Consider the following 18,296-nt stretch of genomic DNA (forward strand, 5'->3'; position numbering starts at 1 on the left):
TATTAAATGAATGAATGAATGAATGAATGAATGAATCTTTTTAAAAGATCAAAGTGGAGTTGTGGTTTACTCATTCATCTAGTAAAAATTTATTGGGCACCTACTATGTTCCAAACACTGTTCTAGGAACATGGACACATGCATAAAAACAGGGTCCCTGCTTCATTCAACTCACATTTTAGTTATCTGGAAAATATAATAAACTTTATCACCTAGGTAACCACCACTCCCAACACAAATCTCTAGAAATGTTGGATAAAAATATAATAAATATGATCTTAAATGCATATTTTAAAGATTGGTGCCATTCTGATTCTATTGTCTTTGTGTTTTGACTCTCTGGAAGTTGGTAGGATTCTCTTTGATCCTAATGTTCTAAAAGTTCTTGATGATTTGCCATGATGTTGCTTTATTTATTTATTTATTTATTTATTTATTTATTTATTAAAAATAGTTTACTTTTGGGCAGCCCGGATGGCTCAGCGGTTTAGCGCCGCCTTTGGGCCAGGGCATGATCCTGGAGACCTGGGATGGAGTCCCACATCGGGCTCCCTGCATGGAGCCTGCTTCTCCCTCTGCCTGTGTCTCTGCCTCCCTCTCTCTCTCTGTGTTTCTCGTGAATAAATAAATAAAATCTTTTTTAAAAATAGCTTATTTTCAGGGCACCTGGGTGGCTCAGTTGGTTAACCATCTGTCTTTGGCTCAGGTAATGATCCCGGGTTCCTGGGAGGTCTGCTTCTGTGTCCCCCTCTACTCTTTCTCTCCCCCATGCTTGTGCTCGCTTGTGTTCTCTCTTAAATAAATAAAAAAAGTCTTTTAAAAAATACCTTACTTTTAAGTAATCTCTACACCTGATGTGGAGTTTGAACCTACAACCCCAAGATCAAGAGTCACATGCTCTTCCAACCAAGCCAGCCAGGCACTCCAATATTGCTGTATTTAAAGCAATTGATCTAGGTAGTGGATGGGCTCCCTCAGTCTAGAATTTCACTTCTTGCAAGTTTTTTTTAAAAAAGATTTTATTTATTTATTTATAAGAGACACAGAGGGAGAGAGGGAGGGAGGGAGAGAGAGAGAGAGAGAGAGAGGCAGAGACACAGGCAGAGGGAGAAGCAGGCTCCACGCAGGAAGCCCGATGTGGGACTCGATCCCGGGTCTCCAGGATCACGCCCTGGGCTGAAGGTGGTGCTAAACCACTGAGCCACTTGGGCTGCCCACTTCTTGCAAGTTTTCTTGAAAAATTTCCTTTATAATTTATACTCATCCATTTTTGTTGTCATTCTTTCTAGAACTCCTATTTTTCAGAGTTTTTACTCTGCATATTTTAAAGATTGGTGCCATTCTGATTCTGTTGCCTTTGTGTTTTCTCTTTCTGGAAGTTGTAGGATTCTCTTTGTTCCTGATGTTCTAAAAGTCCAGAACTATGAGAAAATAAATTTCTGTTTTTTTTTTGTTGTTTTTTTAAGAAGAAGATTTTTTTTTAAATTTTTATTTATTTATGATAGTCACAGAGAGAGAGAGAGAGAGAGGCAGAGACACAGGCAGAGGGAGAAGCAGGCTCCATGCACCGGGAGCCTGACGTGGGATTCAATCCCCAGTCTCCAGGATCGCGCCCTGGGCCAAAGGCAGGCGCCAAATTGCTGCGCCACCCAGGGATCCCCTAAATTTCTGTTTTTTAAGCCACTCAGTTGATGGTGTTCTGTTATAGCAGCCCAAGGAATCTAATACAGGGTTCCACCCCTCTGACAGATTTTCTTTCTTTCTTTCTTTCTTTCTTTCTTTCTTTCTTTCTTTCTTTCTTTCTTTCTTTTTAAGATTTTATTTATTTATTCATGAGAGACACAGAGAGAAGGCAAAGACACAGGCAGAGGGAGAAGCTCCTCGCAGGGAGCCCAATGTGGGACTTGATATCAGAACTCCAGGATCACGCCCTGAGCTGAAGGCAGACTCTCAACCGCTGAGCCACCCAGGCGTCCCTAGATTTTCTTTCTTTTCGGCTGGTCAGTTTCTCTGCAGAAGACTCTCTCAAACTCCTCCCCAGGAGTTACTAGCCAGCCACTGGTGTTCTCAGAGTCAAGTGTGGGGAAATGCACGGGAGTGAGCCTGTTTAGTGTATAGACTTTGAATTAACGCTCTAGAATTTAGTACTGTGTCTCTGTCCTTAGCTGTGCCTGGTGTTTCAGTCTAAAGACCTTAAATGCAGCCTGTCTAGAGGAAAAGCCTCCAGTCTTCTTCCAGGGTGGAAGATAGGGTGATCTAACTTCTTGCTCTATAGACTTTCAAACAATATTCTTGCTCTGAAGCATCATCTTCACCCACTCTCAGAGTAATATGATGCTTTAAATTTCTCAGACTTTCAGAGTTCTTTTCATAAATTCCCTTGATTCTGGGCTTCTCTGCTGCTAACTTAGGTTTCAGCATTTTCTGACTGCTAAGTTAGTTATTTCTCATCCATTTGAATCCCACCTTCCAAAGTTTTGATGTTGTGATTCCCTAGTCTCTTCCCCACCCTCATGCTTCACTGTCATGAGATATTCAATATGCCCTGTTCAACTGGATGTTTTAAATACCCACATGGGAACATAAGACAACCTTGGATCCAAGAAACACAAATTGAAACTGTGATCCCTACATAAAGCCAGGGCTCTCAAAGGAGAGTAACATTGGTGAAAAGATGGACTAGAAAAACATGTACTGACCTGCAGAGGGAACTGACAAGGAAACTTTTAACCTTGACTCTAAGTAGGAAAAAGTATTCTCCCTTAAAAATGGATAAACAGGGACAATGCCACACAATTGAATTTATATTATTAGGGAACCTCAAGCCAAGAAACTAACATAAAGACTGGTCCTACATATATGATACTCCCAGAGTACCTGGTCCTGACTTTACAATGCTTCTAGAATGCCTGACTTTGCAGAGGCAAATGGAAAACTGCTCTGAAGGTACATGCTCTTATCAGAGGCCTCTTAAATTTCCAACAGCTAATGTTAAATGAAGATGATCTCAAAACTCATAATTACAAAGCAGAAAGGAAACATTCATTTAAATCATTAACACACACACACACACACACACACACACACACACACACACACAAAGTAAGATTAGATTCCCAAGATCTTCATACCTACAACAATCTAATGAACACTACTGAATATGCATATTTAAAAGTATTAAAGATACAAAAAAGATTTAGAACTATACATAAGTAACAAGACATGAAAGAAAACAGGAATCTTTGAAATGAATTAAATATAATTTCTAGAAAGACAAAGGAAATCACTGAAAATAAAAACTGAGTAGATTTTTCATTATCAGATTAGATAGTTGAAGAGAGTTTGCACACTAGAAGATACGTGCAGAATATGGCACAGTTAAAAGTATAGAAGAATGAAAAAGATTAATAGAGGATAGAAAAGAAGTTTCAAACAGAAGTTCCAGAAGGAGAGAATAGAACTGATTGGTAATGTTTGAAGAAATATTTGAAGGTATTATTTGGAGAAAAAATGGCTTTGAAGAATTTGTTGACCATAGACTGCAACGTGAATGTCATTTTATACTAAACAATGTATACCATAGACTGCAACGTGAATGTCATTTTATACTAAACAATGTATACCATATAGACCATGTTCTCTGCCTATAATATGATACAATGAGAAAGCAATAACAAAGGATAACAATGCCACACACATTTGAAAAATTTAAAATATAGTATATGGGCCAAAGAAGAAGTCATAAAAAAATTACAACACATTTAGCAGTGAATGATAATGAAATCACTATATACCAAAGTTTGTGGAATGCAATCAAAGCAGTAGATAATGGAAATGTATTGCCTCAATAAATCTATGATTCTGGGGTGCATGGGTGGCTCAGTTGGTTAAGCGTCTGACCTCAGCTTGGGTCATGATCCCAAAGTCCTGGGATGGAGCCCCCACATCAGGCTCCCTGCTGAGTGGGAAGTCTGCTTCTCCCTCTCCCTGTCCCCTCCTCCCCCACTGGTGCTCTCTCTGTCTGTCTCTCTTAAATAAATAAATCTTTTTTTAAGAAAATAAAATAAATCTATGATTCTAAAGTTGGTCCCCAGGCCAGCAAGATGACCCAGGAACTTGACAGAAATGTAGTTTTCTATCTCCACCCAAAATCTATTGAATTAGAAATTTTGAAGTTGGGATCTAGAAATCTATATTTTATCAAGACCTCCAGGTGATTCTGATGCATGCTTAAGTTTGCAAACTGCTTAATGTTTGCTATTAAACATATTAAATATTAATAACAAACATCCAACTCAAGAATTTAGAAAAAACATTAAAATTAATTAAATTTAAAGTAATAGAAGGAAATAGTGTTAACAGCAGAAATTTTCTTTACAATCTGTTTTAATGGCTTTAATTCTATGTTAGGACCCTTAAAGAGGCATTATCTTTGCTTCCGGGTTCTAACTATCCCAGTTTTCCTTCAGCTTGACTCTAACGAGGTAGGGTAACAGTGCAAAGAAATTGAGCAAAGAAGAAAGTAAAACATAGAACATTTCAAGATCTCACATTCTAGATATCTATACAGATATATGCACACTTTTTTTTCTAGATAGAATCATAAGGAAGTATTAAAAATTATTTGGGGGGAGGGGAGACTGGGGGTAAGTGGGGTAGTTTTCATTTTTCCTTTTAAAATATTTCTACATTCATGCCTGGTAGACTCTGTCAGTTGAGCATGTGACTCTTGATCTTGGAGTTGTGGGTTCAAGCTTACTTTAAAAATAAATAGATAAAAAAAATAGATAGATAAATGAAGAAAATATTCCTATTGGGCACCTGGGTGGCTCAACGGGTTAAGTGTCTGTCTTTGACTCAGGTCACGATCTTGGGGTCCTGAGATGGACCCCCAAGTCAGGCTCCCTGCTCAGCAAGGAACCTGCTTCTCCTTCTCCCTCTGCCCCTCCCCTCTACTCCTGCACACTCTCTCATGCTTTCTTGTGCACACTCTCTTTCAAATAATAATAATAATAAAATATTTAAAAAATATGTTCCTATTAAGTTTGAATTTCTAATCCTATCTTTAAAAGTGATAGCAAGGGCAGCCCTGGTGGCTCAGTGGTTTAGCACCGTCTTCAGCCAAGGAAGGGCGTAATCCTGGGGAACCGGGATCTAGTCCCATGTCAGGCTGCCTGCATGGAGCCTGATTCTCCCTCCGCCTGTGTCTCTGCCTCTCTCTCTGTGTGTGTCTCTCATGAGTAAATAAATAAAATCTTAAAAAAAAAAAAGTGATAGCAAGACTAATTTGAACTATGAGATTATGGGTAATTTTTATTTCCTAATAAAAAAAGGAAAAACAAGACACTTAGTTAATATTATTTTTAGAACAATAGCCAAAACAAAAACACGTCCCAGGCCTGGATTGTGTCAGATATTTTTTTTTTTTCCTAATTCACAATCTCCTTCTCAGAATAAATTAGCATGCTTGATAAAATGTGTAAGCAATTTTCTGATAAACTCTAAAGGAACTAAAGACTTGTTCTAAGAAACCCACTCACCCAATCGTCAATCAAGAGCCTAATTACCTCTAACCAAACATAATTTTCTTTTGTACCTTATCTATTTTTATAAAATGTCCCTGTCAAGAGTAAATCTTGACAGACTTGGCCTGGTAGGCTCCTTTTCCTTTGCAGCAACATTTATAATAAATTTTGATAAGTGGCCATAACTAAATTACTTGGAAATGTGTTTTCTCCAACAGTATTTAGGTATGTTTTATTTTTTTTATTTATTATTATTTTTTTAATTTAAAAATTTTTATTTATTTATGATAGTCACAGAGAGAGAGAGAGAGAGAGAGAGAGAGAGGCAGAGACACAGGCAGAGGGAGAAGCAGGCTCCATGCACCGGGAGCCCGACGTGGGATTCGATCCCGGGTCTCCAGGATCGCGCCCTGGGCCAAAGGCAGGCGCCAAACCGCTGCGTCACCCAGGGATCCCTAGGTATGTTTTAAAACCTTAAAAAAATCTGGGTAATGGCCACCTCAGTTACAGTCCAAAAAAGGAGGGCATGATAAATGACAGGGCCATAGAACTATAGGAATAGAATGCAATGATTCTTCCATTCTTTCCTCGGTATCTGTCGGCCTACCCACAACAGGCTTTGGAAAGTACTTGATGTGTACCACGTGCCAGGCACCGTTCTAGTATCTGCGGATACAAACAGGAACAAAAGGAGCTGGGGGGAGTAAAACTACAGTTCCCACAATGTCTTGCTCTCCGGCCTCTTCCCAGGTGAGCGCTTCTTTCCGCTAGTCTCTTCCCAGGGTTCTCGCAGTACAGGAAAGCCCCGCCCGCGTATCTGCATCTGCCCTTCCCCGGGTTAACTCCCACAATGCCTTCGCGGGACACCCTATAAGGGCCGCCACCGACTTCGCGTCCGCGTCGAGGCGGACTACAGTTCCCAGGCTGCTCTGCTCCCTCCCTCGGGTGGTATCCCCCTTTCCCGGTGCCGGACGCGGTAGGCGCTAGCCAAGAGTGCCAGGTCCTGGGCTCTCTGTGTCCTTCTCCGGGGCAGGGACGAGGGCAGGTCTTGACTCTCGGGCACCGGGCCCGGAGGGAGCGCCGGAGGCCGCTCTCTCCCCTGTCCGGCTTACCTCACACTCCTGTCCTCCTTCCCCACCCACGGTCGCCTGGATAACTCCGGACTGACTGCCTGAGGCACGGGTGGCGGTCTCGGCGGCCGCGGCTGTGGCGAGGCCGCGGCCCTCGGGGCGGCGGTAGCAGCGTCAGCGCTGGGGAGGAGGAAGGAAGATGGCGTCGGAGCTGGAGCCCGAGGTGCAGGCCATCGACCGGAGTTTGCTGGAATGTTCGGCTGAGGAGACCGCGGGGGTAAGTACCAGGACCTGGGCAGGGACGTCCGGGGCTCGCAGGTCGCGCCCCCGGGGGAGGACCCGACCCCTGGAGCTGTTGGAGCAGCCCGGCCCTGACGGGGTGACGACCTCCCCAGGCTCTCTGGCCTCGCCTTGCGGGCAACCCGGGGAGGCCACCGAGCCTGCCCCTGTCCTTCCGTCTTTATCTTCTAACAGTCCGCAGAGCCGCTCTGTGCGCTGGCCACCCTTGCGTTCCCTGTCGGCCTAGGAGAACCGACAGCTCTTCCATTATCCCCCCCCCCCCCCCACACACACACACATTAAGTCCCCAGCACAAGGGCCTTTGCCCTTTTTGTCAGCTCTTGGAAGAGGGGAAAGGGAGACACTACCTGGTTTGGGGGTATAATCGCCCTCCTTTTCACCTGCCTAATCCTTTTTCTCACATTAGCGGAGCATTTGCCCTCCCCACCGAAACAGGCTGCCCAAACCGGGTTCCTACTTTGTTTCTGGGCTCGACCTAAGGCACCAAAGGGTGCAAACGACGGTGTTCTTCTCCCTCTACCTATACCCCCTTTCAGTGCATTTCCCCACCGGTTTGGTCAGTCGACAGCGTTGATGAATGTGCCGAAAGTAGTGTCTGGGCATGTTTACTGAGTGTGAGAAAGCAGTAGTGGAGGCTGGGAGATTAAAACAACAACAACAATTTATTCTAGGAGTTGGGGATAGGTGGATGGAAAGGAATTGTTAATACACTGAGCGGCTTTCAACGTACAGAAACTAATACGAGATTTCGTCACAGCAATAGTAGGAAGAGTTAAACCACAAACTTAAACCATTCAAACCGAGTTTTGTAGTGAAAGTGTGTTATAAATATGCTCATGTAAGCAGCAGAGTTGTAAAATGATTACTTTAATAAATTCGATGGCACCTTTCCTCAAGGACAGGGAACGCCATTAGAACAGATTGTCCAAAAAACAACAACAACAACAACAAAAAAAAACAGATTGTCCAGAATGATTATGAATGGACTCAACCTAGGCCTCACCTCTGATGTCTCCTGTTTAAAAAACTTAGTTTCTAGGGAGGGAGTGACCTTTGAAATCATGCCAACAATTTTAATGTTATGAACAAAATTTTAGGAGGGCCCTTTGGAGTTGTTGGTCCCTGAGGAGATTTTTGTGTGAATTGATGAGGACACTAAAGTCAGAGTGGAAGCAGTTGACAAGAGTAGACGTGAAAATTTTAATGTGTTGTTGAATGATGACTCTTGGATTTTTTTTTTTTTTTTGAACAAGCTTGTTTAGGTCTGTTTTCATTTACTTTCTACATAATATCGCAACAACCAGAGGATTTTCATCCCACATCTGCCTTCAGATGTGCCTTCATTTATCAAAGAGATTTGGAAAAAATAAAATAAATGAAAGTGTTACAAGTAGACGGTAAAATGATCAGAATGATAGCTATTCCCTGTCATTGTGTCAATATCTGTATTGATATTTTAATCTGTTGTCTAACCTCAAAGTGCTGGTGTTGTTTTTACTCCCACTGAATCTTGTGTGTTGCTGTTGGGCCATCGACACAGGCTGTGTGCTAAATTTTTCCAATTCTGAAACTACAAGCTATCAAGTGATTGGAGTTTCTCCACCTTGTTGAAGTTCCTGTGGAAACTAGTTATAAACGGTGTTAGAGACCAATGCAGTAATTCTTATGCAGTGAAATTCTCAGGCAGACGCAGTGAGATTCCCAGGAAAAGCAATCAAAATGTACTGATTTGGGCTTAATTTGAGTTTGTGAAGATCACAATCTGAGCTATGTTTTACTTTTCTGTTTACTTTTAGATGGTTTTCTGAGAAAAGATGAAAAAACATTTAAAGACTAACAAAAGTCCTTAAAGAAGATGCAAACTAATATTAAAAATACAAGATTCTTCCAGCTATATAACCTGGCCTTGCTTGGGGGTTTATTGTCTGTATATAGTTAAAACCACATAACACTTAAAACTATTCTTTCATCTTAGGCTATAGCACAGTGCTTTATCACAAATTAAAAAGGATTAAAAAGGTTTTCTTGGGTGAAGAATAAGTTTCAGAGTAAACAAAGCAGTTATTGTAGCCTTTAGACCTTCATTACTGGTAATTTGTGGGATCATATCCATTTAAAATTACTTAGTAAGCTTAGTGTCATTTTTCTCACACTTTATTTATACACTGCTTTTTAAATTTCTTTTATGAGGAGGAAGGACTTTTTGTCATGTATTCTAACAAACATGCCTCACAAATAAAAGCATTTAAGCACTCTCTTCGATAATTATAAGCTTATCAACTATCTTTAAGTGGCCCCTTTCTCTTTTTTTTTGGTAGAATTGATTCCACAATATGAGTTTTGTAGCACTTCTCTGAGTCTATCTACATTTTTTGCTCCACGGATTTTATTATAATGTGTTCCAGGGGATGATTGTGATTTAAGAAGTACATATATTGTTTTTCCCCAAACATAAAAGAAATACGTAGAGTTTTATGTCTATATTGGATATTTTTTGCTTTTAAATTTTGACAGTTTTATACATAATTCACATATATAAATTCAGTTCATTTGGTTTTTAACATATCCACATTTGGGCAAGCATCACCACAATTTTAGAACATTTTCATCACCCAAAAAAAGATCCTATACCTATCAGTAGTTACTTCCTGTTTTCCCCTAAACTCCCAAACTAAACTACTTATCTATTTTCTGTCTCCACTGATTTGCTTATTCTGGAAATTTCATATAAATGGAACCATAACAATATGTTGTCTTTTTGACTGGTTTCTTTCATTTAGCAGATGTTTTCGAGGTTCATCCTTGCAGTATGTATCAATATCTCATTCCTTTTTATTGCCAAATGATTTTCCATTGTATGAATATACCATATATCATTTATCCATTTGTCAGTTGATGGATATTTGCGTTGTTTCCACTTTTTGGATATTAAGAATCATGCTGCTGTGAACATTTGTGTCCATTTTTGTGAAGACATACATCTTCATTTCTCTTGGGCATATACTCAGGCATGAAATTGCTGGGTTCTATGGTAATTTTATGCTTAATGTCTTGGGAAACTGCTAAACTGTTTTCCAGTGTGACTGCATCATTTTACATTTTCACCGACAGTATGTGAGGGTTCCAGTGAATTTTTCCGTATCTTTGCCAACACTATTACTGTCTTTTTTTTTTCTTAAGATTTTATTTATTTATTCATGAGAGACATACAGAGAGAGACAGAGACATAGGTAGAAGGAGAAGCAGGCTCCCCACAGGGAGCCCAATGCTGGGACTCTATCCCAGGACCCTGGGATCACGACCTGTGCCAAAGGCAGATGTTCAACCATTGAACCACCCAGGTGTCCTTGTCATTCTATTGATTATAGCCATTCTATTGAGTGTGAAGTGGTATCTCATTGTAGTTTTTATTTGTATTTCCCTTGTGACTGTTAATACTGAATATCTTTTGTGAGTTTATTGGCTGTACATCTTTAGAAGTGTCAGTTCAGGTCTTTTGCCCATTTTTAAATTAGACTTTTATTATTGAGTTTCTATATTTTGATTTGTGAATGTTTTTACTTCATTTCTGGAACTCTTAATATGATTTGTTTAAAATTTTTCTTAATATTGTCTTAAAAACCTCCTTTCAGCACTAGTGATTATTGTTTTATAATTGACTTACACGTTGGTGATCTTTGTTTGAAAACAAAATCAAATGTGGTTAAAGGATGCAATTTTAATTGAGTATAAAATAGTAATTAGATAGTGTAATAAAAGGCTAACCTCTAGGGATTCTTTCATTTTTATGTTTATTGTGCTTGCTCTCTATCCCAAGGCTTAAATTTAGCATTCAAAAAAGGAAAGCTCCTGGAAACATTGTCATAACATGTTTACTTTAGTGGAATGAGTTGACAGTTTCTTTACTTCCCTTATGGAGGACTTCTAATAAGATAGTGCTTATTACTTTGTTGTGCACATTGGTGTGACAGCCACAAGTGTCTGAAATAAGGACAGATTAACATGCCACCAAATTAGAAATCTCAATGGTTTTTCCTGTTGAAGAAATTACAGTTAGCTTATGTTACTGAGGATAAGAAAAGCCATTGCTTTTATTCTTTTGAGAAATACGTAAGCCATTTTTGTGATAGGTAGCCAAAAAATGTTTTCCCTTTGCTCAATTTCTCTTCACAATTATTTTTTCTTTTAATCTATAGTGTTGCCAGTCACTAATTCAATATTTCTGGTATAGAGTTCTTATGTGAAGGTACTTTGCTTTGTATATTAAGTGTTTAATGAAGTTTAAATGCCTGTTGTGGATCCCAAATCTTTTGGGTGGTTTTAAATTTGAAGGAAATGCCTGCTTTTCTTGAACCAAATGTTTATATCTTCTTAATAATTTATAAAAATACATTACAAACAGTTTTTAGGATGAAAGGCTTTTACTAATAATATGTAATATATTAGCAAATATTAGTAATATGTTATATTGCGTATAATACATATAATAAATATTACAGTAATCGAGTAAAATATATAGTAACATTTAGTAAACATATAAAATATTTTATATAAGGTTGATTTTTTTTTTCTTAATCATAAGTTGATATTAGTTTCTGAATCTTTTGTTTAAGGAATTTATGAATAGGGAGTGCCCTGCTGGCTCCTTTGATAGAGCATACAACGCTTAATCTCAAGGTTGTGAGTTAAAAAAGCCCCATGTTAGACATGGAAACTTCTTTAATAAAAAAAAAAAAAAAAAAGGAAAGAAAAAAAATCTATGAACAGATTTGACCTATCAGTGTTGGAGCCACAAGAAGACACATAATTTCTTTTAGAAAGCACCACCTTTTATTCTCCCTGGATTAAAATCCTGCAAAAGTGGTTTTAAGAAAAATGAGAATTTAAGATATAAGAAAAATAAATGTGGTTGTTAAAACCTTTAAATGTTTTGTAAATTAGCATTGCCTGAAGCATAACTTTCTGGGATCATAGGATTGAATTCTTTGAATATTTAAAGCTTAATATTTTTATCCAGAAATAAATTGCTTAGGATAATTTGTATCTTCATTCACATTTTGAAATAGTTTCTGGGAAAAAAAAAAAAAAGAAATAGTTTCTGAAAAGTGGGTGAAAAACTAAACATTTATCCTTAGATGTGGCCAAAAAGTATTTTTTAGCTCAGAGAATTAGATTTTAGGTTGCTTTTTGGTTGATGACTCTGCCTTTTTCTATTGAGTACTTTTTTTTTTTTTTTACTATTGACTACGTTTTTTAAAAAAATATCCTTTTGTAATTGCAGAACTTAGCGTGTGCAATTTTGATTTCAAGTCACTTCTCTAAAGAGATAATCCTTAATTCTGTGGGATTATCTCCTGCAAAGTGCTGTTGTTTTAAGAGTAATTTAGTTTCTTACTGGCATAAAGCAAACACAACTAAATTGGTAACATTTGAAAAAGATAGTTTCTCTTCAGGGGTGAAAACTTTTTCATTGTCTTCCTAAGAAGCTTCAATTCTGTCCCTTAATTTACAAAGAAGATTTTTACATTTTTAATACACATGAAAATGTGAGGTTGATTAGAAAGTTAATATATATATCACCTCAGGAATATTTAAATCTCTCTCTATATATAGTTATTTTTATTTTATTATTATTTTTAAAGATTTTATTTATTTATTCATGAAAGACAGAGAGGCAGAGACATAGGCAGAGGGAGAAGCAGGTTCCATGCTAGGAGCCCAACGTGGGACTTGATCCTGGGACTCCAGGATCACGCCCTGGGCCAAAGGCAGGCACCAAACCACGGAGCCACCTAGGTGCCCCTATAGTTATTTTTAGAAGGAAGGAAGTAGGTGAAGATTGTACAAGTAAGAGTTAAAATGAAGACCTTATATGGTGTTAGATATTACTGGAAAGTTAACTCTTTTAACCAGGATGTAATGTGATCTTCGGTTGTAATCCATAGGTAAACATTGGGCCTGTGAGTTAGCAGTTCCATTAACTGCATTTTTGTAGAAGTGAGTCCTTTCATGTATTCTGATTTAAAATATTTCCCTGGTTTAGAGCCAAAATAAGTTGCAATTACTCAAAGCAGTATGGTGGACAAATAAAGATGCAGAATTGGCAGGGATAAATGACAATACAGGGAAAAGGTTGAAGATAAAAGGGAAAAGGAAGGAGGTAGTTTGAAGGATGCTTTATCTAGGGCTTATTTGGTTTGGTTTTTAGAGACTGCAGGCCTGGATCTATTATCTCTCCTTTCATTAAAGCCACCTGGAGCATCTTTCTACACTATCAATGTTATATGACAGTAAGTAGTATAAATATATTTATAGTCATTTAGTTAACAGATTTTAATAAATGCCCACGAGGCTGGGTTCTGTTTTAGACCTAGAGGAAGTGGGAATGGGTGGTGGGAGTGAGGAATGGGCAGAGCGGGCATTTAAGAGAAAGTGAAACATACATGGGGTTCTGAAGAATGAGTAGAAAATAGCCCACAGAGCAGAGAGGAACACTACAGGTCACAAGGAGGAAAAATAGTATGACAGAGGCAAAGGACCTTATAAGCCATGTCAGGGGACTTGACTTGATCTTAAATACTAGGGGAAGCTGAATGACATGATCAGATTGACGTTTTGCAAGAATCACTCTGATAATGAGGTTAGAAAATGGACTGTACAAGGGCAAGACTGGCGGGGTGTGTGTGTGTGTGACTGATTAGGACATTTTTGCACTAATCTTGGTAAAACATAGGAGTGGGGGTTTTGGATCAGAGTGGGGATGATGCCTGTGGAGATGGAGAGAAAGAAATGGATGGAGTCAACAGATTATTTAGGAAGCCTAATAGATAAGACATGACTAATTGGATGTTGGATTGAGGAAGAAGGAAGATTTTCAGGTTTTTCTGGTGTGGATACTTAGGTAGATGCTGGTATCTAAAATAGGGAAGTGGATAGAATAGGTTTTTGAGGAGGAGTAGTGGAGATCATAAGTTCAGTTTTAGACCTATTGAACTGATGTTTAAATCAGGAGAAACTTTCTTGTATTTCTCTATACACTTAGCAATACTTGTGGCCACTGAATGTGTTTTTTTCCCATACGAAGCAATTCTCTAATCCCCTACAGAGACACAAAGTGGGTGTCCTACAATTCAATTCTGACACTATACACCTGAAGTTGACATCAGATCCCAGATTAAGGGCTCAGTCCCATAAGACTGCCCTCCTCACTAAACTTCAGATGCCAGTAACAAGCAGTGGTCTTCAGGTTACCTAGAACTTCTGTCTCACTTGGCTACGAATTGAGGGTTCCCATGACCCCCTCTTTGGGTTCAATAATTTGCTAGAATGGCTCACAGAACTCAGGGAAACTATTTACTAGATTATTGATTTATTGTAAAATGATACAATTTAGGCACAGCAGATGGAAGAGATGCATAGAGCAAGGTATGTGGGAAGAGATGCAGAGCTTCCATGCTGTGGGTGCACCAGTACTTCTGTGTTCATCATCCCAGTAGCTCTGTGTTCACCATCCCAGAAGTTCTTTGAACCCCAACATAGAAATTTTTATGGAAGCTTAATTATGTAAGCATACTTGAATAAATCATTGTCTGTTAATGATTAGCTCAACTTCCAGCCCCTCTCCCCTCCCTGAGGCTGGGGTGGAGGCTATACCAACCTTCTTATCACATGGCTTGTTCTCCTGGCAACCAGGTCTCCATCCCTAGGGGCTTTCCAAAAGTCACCTCGTTAACTTCAGCTCTAGCTCAGTTGAAAGGAGGTTAATTATCACAGGTAGTGGACATAAAAGTTTAGGACAGAAAAGTGGCTTTTGTTTGTTTTTGGGCTGGGAGAGCAGAGGGGAAAGGGCTTATAGACAGGTTGATTAGAGAAAGAAGGTGTAATTGATAGAACGAAGTCTCTTGTAGACTCATATTCATAAGAGACTGGTCTATCATTAATCAATGAGAAGTCTAAGTGGCATATTGTTTGTCTGTATTCACTGCATACTCTTCCTATCAGCAAACTGACATGAGGATCCAGATCACAGTCAGTATATCATTTGAGCAAAGCATTATTAGAAAGGAAGTCAGATGGGCGTAATGACTAGTGTCTTTTTTTTTTTTTTTTTTTTTTTTAGATTTTATTTATTCATGAGAGAGACAAGAAGGGACATAGGCAGAGGGAGAAGCAGGCTCCCTGTGGGGAGCCTGATGTGGCACTCCATCCCAGGACCCAGGGATTACAACCTGAGCCAAAGGCAGTGGCTCAACCACTGAGACACCCAGGTGCCCCTGGCTAGTGTTTTATATGATGATTTGTTGTGGTCATTTTCCTATAACTCCCTACAGAAGGTTGCTTCAAGAGTCATTTTGAGGAGAGGGATCATTTTACTTGAAGTAGAATTCTGAAATGCTTGGCATTTTAATAAAGTTCTAAATGATTTTTACCCTTTTTGGAAAGAAAACACAGTTATGAGTGACATCAACAAAATATATGACACTTTTATCATTATATTTGTACCTAAAAGAATATATAGTAGGTTTATTCAAATTAGCAGTTTAACATTGTTTAAACCTATTTTTTCTTTTTTCTTTTTTTAAAGAAATGGCTGCAAGCAACTGACCTCACTAGAGAAGTGTACCAGCATTTAGCCCACTATGTACCCAAAATCTACTGCAGGGGTCCCAACCCTTTTCCACAGAAGGAGGACATGCTGGCACAGCATGTTTTGTTGGGACCAATGGAATGGTACCTTTGTGGTGAAGATCCCGCATTTGGATTTCCAAAACTTGAACAAGCAAATAAACCTTCTCATCTTTGTGGTCGTGTTTTTAAAGTAGGAGAGCCTACATACTCTTGCAGGTAAAATATTGTCATTTTCTTTCTAAAAGGCTCTTGTTTTTACGTTTATTCCCTAAAACTTTATGTTTTTGTTTTAAAATTAGAAAATACACCTATATTAAGAAAGTCTGCACAGTAAATACATATGGTTTATTAAATAATCATGAAATAAATATTCATGTAATTATTTTCCAGGTCAAGAAATAGAACATCATCAGCATTCCAGAAAACCACTGTGTGCTTTCTTCCTTCCCTGTATTTAACTGCTGCCCTGACTTGTAATAGTCATTTCTTTACTTTTCTTGATAGTTTTCTAGTTAGTGATTCTTTTCAACATGGGGCTTGAACTCCCGACACTGAGATCAAGACCTAAGCTGAGATCAAGAGTGGGACACTTAACCAACTGAACACCCAAACGCCCCTCTAGTTAGTGATTCTTATTAATGTCCACATTACCTTACATTTTGGCCAGTGGGAGCCCTGTCACACTAGTGTCATCCTTTTTACATGCCTTCATTATTAGGGTGTTTTTGTTTTTTTTTTTTAATTAAATTTAATTTATTTATTCATGAGGGACAGGCAGAGGGAGAAGCAGGCTCCCCGCTGAGAGCCCTATGCAGGACTGTATCCTGGGACCCCAGGATCACACCCTGAGCAGACACTCAACCACTGAGCCACCCAGGTGTCTCACCTTCATTGGTTTTTTTTTTTTTTTTTTTTTTTTTTTTTATGATAGTCACAGAGAGAGAGAGAGAGGCAGAGACACAGGCAGAGGGAGAAGCAGGCTCCATGCTGCACCGGGAGCCCGACGTGGGACTCGATCCCGGGTCTCCAGGATCGCGCCCTGGGCCAAAGGCAGGCGCCAAACCGCTGCGCCACCCAGGGATCCCGGCCTTCATTGGTTTTTGAGTGCTTCTTTGCTTTCCAGCACAAGATATCCATAGCTTACTTTGTACTTACTCTGAACCATATGTAGAATCAGCCATTTCAACAAGGATTTCATTTTAGGTAGGAATGGTAGTTAGAAACCATTATCTGGTTGCTATATGTACTTAACTGCTATAGAATAACTTAACCTTTTTTATTTTTTTAAATGTTAAGAATTGAGTATACAAGGGCAGTAGATGGAGAGGAAACCTTTGAAACCATTTACTCCTCTATTTCACAGAACTAGTCATTGTCAACAGTTTCTTATGTATCCTTCCAGAAATTTTTTATGCATATCCAGGCCTATATATATGGCTATCTTACACATATATGCAAACATACATACAAAAGGGAGTATGTGTTACATATATTTTGAGCTAAATTTTCCTTCCTCTGTTTAACAGAATCTTGACTTCTGTCCATATCAGCTGATATAGCTAGGTAACATTCCATTGCGTGGATGTACTATTTATAGAGGCCTTATGTAACATTTCTTTTTCTTAACACTTTTTTCTATAAGATTTAAATTTATTAAGTTCAACTTTGGTTAAGGCCTATAAGTTTCTATGGTAATTTTTTTATAAGCGTGGTTAGAATACCAGTAGAGATCTTTTTATATTTTGAAATACGGTTAGATGTAATTTTTGTCTTTATAAAAACTTCTTTGAGTTCTTTTATTGATGTTTGAAGCAATGGACAAAGAAACTGAGATCCACTTGTTCCAGTAATGTCTTTTGTAGCAAAAGTATCCATTTCCACCACATATATTTGAATATCATTTCTTTTAATCTTCAATCTGGAATATTTTCTCAGGGTTTTTGTTTTGTGTTTTTTGTGAGGTTTTTTGTTTTTTTTTTTTTCATGATCTTGATACTTTTTTAAATGTCCATTTGGGTTTGTCTGATCCACTTTATGATTGGAGTCAGGTTGCATCTTTAACAGGAATATCACAGAAATCACATGTTCTCATTCTCATTTTACTCTATCAAGTAGCATATAATTTTTATTTGATAACTGATGATGTTAATTTAGATCATTTGATTAAGACTTCTCTACTGTGAAGTTACTCTTTTACCCTTTATAATCAGTAAGTTTTTGTGGAGAGATACTCTAAGCTCTTAAATATCCTATTTCTTATCAAACATTCATTTTATTCATTTATTTATTTCAGTATATATTCATGAAAGCCCAGCATTATTCATGGAAGCCCAACATTCTTGTGTTCCAATAGTTCTAGATTTAACTAGTGGGAGGCCCTATCTTCTTTGTTCTCATATCCCCATTATTCTTTGAACACTTCCTTGTTCTAACACAAGATATTTAGGGCACATCTTGGACTTTCTCCTCCCCCAGACCTGAAATCAGTCATTTCTCTAAGGAGCCTGGTTCCTTTTCAGTAGATATTAGTCTTAAGAAATAAAATACTAAGTGTTGCTATTGGTATGTCACCAATCCCAGGCCCTTGCAGTGAATCTGTATTTTATATATGTCTATAGCTACATACTGAAAGAAATATTGAAAACATGCATTTAGAGTAATCTCTCCAGTTCCAATTGAATGCCACAGGCTTCTCTTTTCTCCCTTTGCATATTTGTGATTTCCTTTCTCATGAATCTGATTCTCATTGTCCTAAAAATATTTATTTATTTGA

General features: G+C 38.4%; 1 protein-coding gene across 15 annotated transcripts in view; it reads left to right on the forward strand.

The window, feature by feature from the left end:
* The first annotated feature begins 6,215 nt into the window (after positions 1-6,215).
* UBR2 (ubiquitin protein ligase E3 component n-recognin 2) overlaps positions 6,216-18,296 on the forward strand; it is a 122,918-nt gene continuing 110,837 nt past the window's right edge. For 9 of the 15 annotated variants that reach the window (XR_011996216.1, XR_011996217.1, XM_025990915.2 and 6 more), the window contains exons 1-2: positions 6,216-6,872; positions 15,480-15,739. Coding sequence is in view for 8 of the 15 variants with exons in the window: in XM_025990915.2 (XP_025846700.2) it covers positions 6,795-6,872; positions 15,480-15,739 (338 nt within the window). In the remaining 7 variants the exon portion in view is untranslated. The remainder of the gene's footprint in view (positions 6,873-15,479; positions 15,740-18,296) is intronic. The other 6 variants (XM_072732116.1, XM_072732131.1, XM_072732108.1 and 3 more) reach the window with 2 other exon arrangements.

The sequence above is a fragment of the Vulpes vulpes genome, chromosome 1 (genome assembly GCF_048418805.1).
Source record: "Vulpes vulpes isolate BD-2025 chromosome 1, VulVul3, whole genome shotgun sequence".
NCBI lineage: Eukaryota > Metazoa > Chordata > Mammalia > Carnivora > Canidae > Vulpes > Vulpes vulpes.